Source organism: Solanum stenotomum, chromosome 3 (genome assembly GCF_019186545.1).
Source record: "Solanum stenotomum isolate F172 chromosome 3, ASM1918654v1, whole genome shotgun sequence".
NCBI lineage: Eukaryota > Viridiplantae > Streptophyta > Magnoliopsida > Solanales > Solanaceae > Solanum > Solanum stenotomum.
Window position 1 is genome coordinate 50732489 of NC_064284.1, and position 4316 is coordinate 50736804.

Consider the following 4316-nt stretch of genomic DNA (forward strand, 5'->3'; position numbering starts at 1 on the left):
ACTTCCCAAGGCCCAACCAAGGTTCTTCGTGGAAGACCATAGCAAACCACCCTAGAATCTGCCCAAAATAGTGCACCCACCAAGGAGGACCCAAGCCCCGTAGGGTAATCCATGCCCTATGGTTGAGGGATCATGGGTCAGGGTCCTAGAACAGGCAACAGACAACCACCAACAGAAAACCAGCATGACCCATAGGTCCACTCAAGGCCTGTGGGCGTGGACTCGTGGTTGAGGCAGCATGTTGGTCTTAGGTCGTTAAGTGCGGGAAAGATGGAACTTTCCGGAACTAATTAGGGGTTAAGTTGTGTCATTTTAACCTTACTTAGACCACCTATATAAAGACTTTTGACTCCTAAATTCATTGATCCTAGTCATTATGTTAAATCACCAAAAAGAACCCAATTTCCTCTCAAAGATCCTCTCTCTAGAAAGTGATGATGATGATGAAGAATAATAAGAAGAAGAAGTGAAACAAGCTAGGTCAAGTCAAGACTCCATTGTTGGAAGCTTTGTGAGGCTTTATAATCAAGGTATGTTAGGTGATTCATCCATGGATTCTTCCATATATGGACCCCCCTAGAATTCCCCCAATTGTGAAGATGAAATCCCCAATTCAAGTTAGGGTTCCTTCCAATATTGTGGATTAAATGGAGTACGAATCCAATTGAGTGGATATTGATTGTATATTATTGAATTAGTAGTGAATCATATTTTTATTATGATAGTACATGTTTTCCATGGTTAACCCTAAACTAATTGATAAAATTGAAGTAATGTGGGTTTATGCCTTGTGAATGGAAATTGAGGATTCATAGATGACCTACTAGAATTGGTGATATGCATAGTAATTGGTCAAGAATAAAATCATGTAGACATGAATTGAATTAGAATAATGTATATGTCATGAATCAGGTATGTAAGGCTTGAGATTGAACCTTTATGATGATATATGACTAGAATAACTTAAGAATGAAACCTGCGATTAAAATGCCTTGGAATCTAGATATGTATGATGATTGTAAGAAGTAAAGCTTTGAGTGTAAGGCTTGTAGTCATGAATTTTGATTACTAGGTTTTTGAAAGTAAAGATAATATGATGAATTATGCATGTTAAGGCACTATGAGTGGAGCTTATATGATAAAAGTAGACCACTAGCTAGAATTGTTGTGGAAGGACTTTACCCACCTAATATATCTTACGAATGTTTGATTATATGAAGTAATAGAGTCACTTGAGTTATGATGAAATCCATGTCTAATGTAGTAACTCTATATGTTTTTATTTGATATGAGTTTTGACCCTTAAAAGGGCAAGATATGATACTATGTATGTTTTATGAATCTATGTATATGCTTTAAGAAGACTTTGTGAGTGAAATGTATTTGATTATGATGGTGTAGTTGTTGTGTTTGATTGAGTGTCAAGAACATTCCTCCATGAACATGTTAATTAATATAAGATGAAAGCTTTTACCCTAGTTGAGTTCGGTTTTCCAATGGAATCCTTGTACGCTAGTGAGTCCGGGTTCACAAAGCATGTCTCATATGAATATGATATGATATGAAAGGTGCTCTCACATTGAATGATTCTAGGTTGAAAGGCTTGCTCACCTAAAATGAATCTAAGTCAAAGGACTTTGAAATGTGATGAGCTTTGTGGTGATTCCCGAATGACCATAGTATTAGAGTAATATGAGGTGAATTCCCTTATTCTTATATGGATAAACATGAGATGATTTCCCATGTCATGATATGAGAAGTGTGTGGTGACTACCCTTAATATATGACTTCTAAAAGAAGGCAAGAAGTGAATACCCATTAGCCTATAAAATGATGCGGACGCGAATACATATTACGACGGACATGGATGCGAATACCTATGATCCTTATAAAGTAATATGGAGGTGAATACCTACATTACACCCTATTGTGAACATGGAGGCGGATACCTATAATCCCTTAAAATGAACATGAAAGAGAATACCTATTGTTCCATAGTATGTATTATGTCATGTATTATGAATTTTATGGATTGCAGCTAAATAGGTCTTCCGTGATATGTATGACTACAGGTGATTCCCCTTGTCCATGAATGATGAGCTAAATATGAGATCAACGAGATGATCAATATGTATGATGGCCTAAATGAGTACTTAGCATGGGTGAGATTATGAGGTCTTATCCATGCATTGCACAAGTATGACTTAGGGTTACTTATGAAACAATTTTCTTATATTATGTAGGTCTAAGTTTTTACTATGTTATTAATATGATAGATATCCTATGTTTATTGATTATGCCTTATATTGACTATGCTTACACTATGCCTATGTTGGAGATTATCCCCATGTCTATGTTGTTATCTCTTATGCTTATGCTTATGTCTTATGTTGGCTAATGTTTATGTTATGCCCATATTATGTGATGGTAGCTATCATATTTAGTACGTTTTTGTACTAACACATACTCTTACCTATATTCTTATCAAATGTAGGGTCCGACGCCATTGAGTTCCATTCTCGTGGCTAGGTTCTAGTAGAGAAAAGGAGTTGAAGACTTGGTGTTCCTCATAGCATCGAGGATCTGATAACCTTTCCTTTATGTCTTTCTTTTATGTTTTAGACTTTTGTCTGGGCTATTTCCCAAGGATTGATGCAAGTTGTTTTAGATTGTTTGAGACAAAGTGTTATAGACTTTCCTTTTCTATTATAAAGACTTCGATTGTAAGGAATTTTTTTTAAAAAAATTCCGCATCATTTCTATTTACTTTATGTTATGATATTCTAAGTGGTTTGTGTTACCCTTTCGGGGTCTAGTACACCATGTTACATCTAGGGTGTACCCGTAGGTCATGTCATTCTTGTTCATGAGTGTGAAGCACGCCATATTTATGAATGAGAAGCTACAAGTTGTTTAGGAAACTCCACTTCTTTCATTACACTTGAGTCGTGCCATCTAGTTTAACGTTATAAGGTCTCTCTTCTAATCCTTATCCAATTCTCTACAGGATAAGGCTACCAGAAGAGCTCAGGAGGGAAAGTGTGGAACAAGAAGCTCCTCCCCAAGCTCCTGAAGTTCTGATCGATCCGTTAGCCAAGAAAGTGACTAATGCGGAGTTTAGGGATGCTTTTCAGGTGTTGGCTCAAGTTGTTATAGCCAAAGACAATAGGGAGGTTGTGGTTCCCGTGAACTCAAATATTGGTACAACGGCATCTAGATTTAGGGATTTCACATGGAAGAATACTCCAGAGTTTCATGGTTCTAAGGTTGAGAAATATTCTTAAGAGTTTATTCAGGTTTATATGGTTTTGATGATCATGGGAGTGACGCCGGTGGAAAAGGCAGAGTTTGCCGCTTATCAACTTAAAGCTGAGTCTCAAATTTTGTACAAGCAATGGAAGGAAGGGAGACCGGAAGATGCGAGTCCTCTTGATTTGGAGAAGTTTATGTCTGCTTTTCTTATTAGGTTCCTTCTCTTTGAGATTAGGCAAGCCAAGGTGCTTGAGTTTATCAACCTTCGGCAAGGAAGTATGAGTGTGAGGGAATACGCTCTAAAGTTCAAACAATTGTCTATGTATTCTCCAATAATGGTTGTCGATTCAAGTGCAGTAATGAGTAAGTTCATTTTGGGTGTTTGCGAAATGGTGGTTAAAGAGTGTCGTACCTCCATGCTCAATAGATTGAAGAGAAGAAACTTCAGAAAAAGTCTAGAGAGGTGAAGAGGGTTAAGATCGATGATGGTAATTTCTCTCATGAGAGGTCCGATGGACATAGTCATTCTAGATTTCGACAAAGGTTTTCCGGTCAAGGTTCCTCCAATGCTCCACTGAAGTTCAACAAGGATAAGGTTTCTAACCCTAAGACTCAAGGAGGGAATAGTAATCGATCTTTATTATCCAAATCTACTTGTACTAGGTATGGAAGGAATCCCGAGGGTAAGTGCCTTGCCGACACATATGGTAGCTTTAGTTGTGGTATAAATGGTCTTAAAATTAGGGATTTCCCGATGCTTATGGTTAAAGGTATAGAGGGAAAGCAAGCTCCTCCTAGTTGTTTGGGTCCTAATGCTCCTAAGCAAAATTGATTCTACGCACTTCAGACTCGTGGTGTACAAGAGGGTTCTCCTGATGTGGTTATCTGTATGTTGAAAGTTTTCAAACTTGATGTTTATGCTTTACTTGATTCCGGTGCTACCTTGTCTTTTCAGACGCCATATGTTGCTATGAGGTTTGAAGTTCTTCCGGATGTGTTGTTACATCCTTTTTCTGACTCTACTTCTATTGGTGATTTTATTATCTCTAAGAGGGTCTATAGAA

At 37.5% G+C, this 4316-nt stretch overlaps 1 protein-coding gene across 1 annotated transcript; it reads left to right on the plus strand.

Moving 5' to 3' along the window:
- Positions 1-3317: 3317 nt before the first annotated feature.
- On the plus strand, positions 3318-4084 carry LOC125859017 (uncharacterized). Its single transcript, XM_049538769.1, has 2 exons — positions 3318-3608; positions 3680-4084. Exons 1-2 carry the CDS (start codon positions 3318-3320, stop codon positions 4082-4084), a joined length of 696 nt encoding a protein of 231 aa, XP_049394726.1.
- Positions 4085-4316: the final 232 nt, after the last annotated feature.

Coding starts and splice junctions, on each gene's coding strand:
- LOC125859017 (XM_049538769.1), top strand. CDS start 3,318: ATGGGAGTGACGCCGGTGGAAAAGGCAGAGTTTGCCGCTTATCAACTT. Junction 3,609..3,679: donor TGGTTGTCGATTCAAGTGCA/GTAATGAGTAAG, acceptor CATGCTCAATAG/ATTGAAGAGAAGAAACTTCA.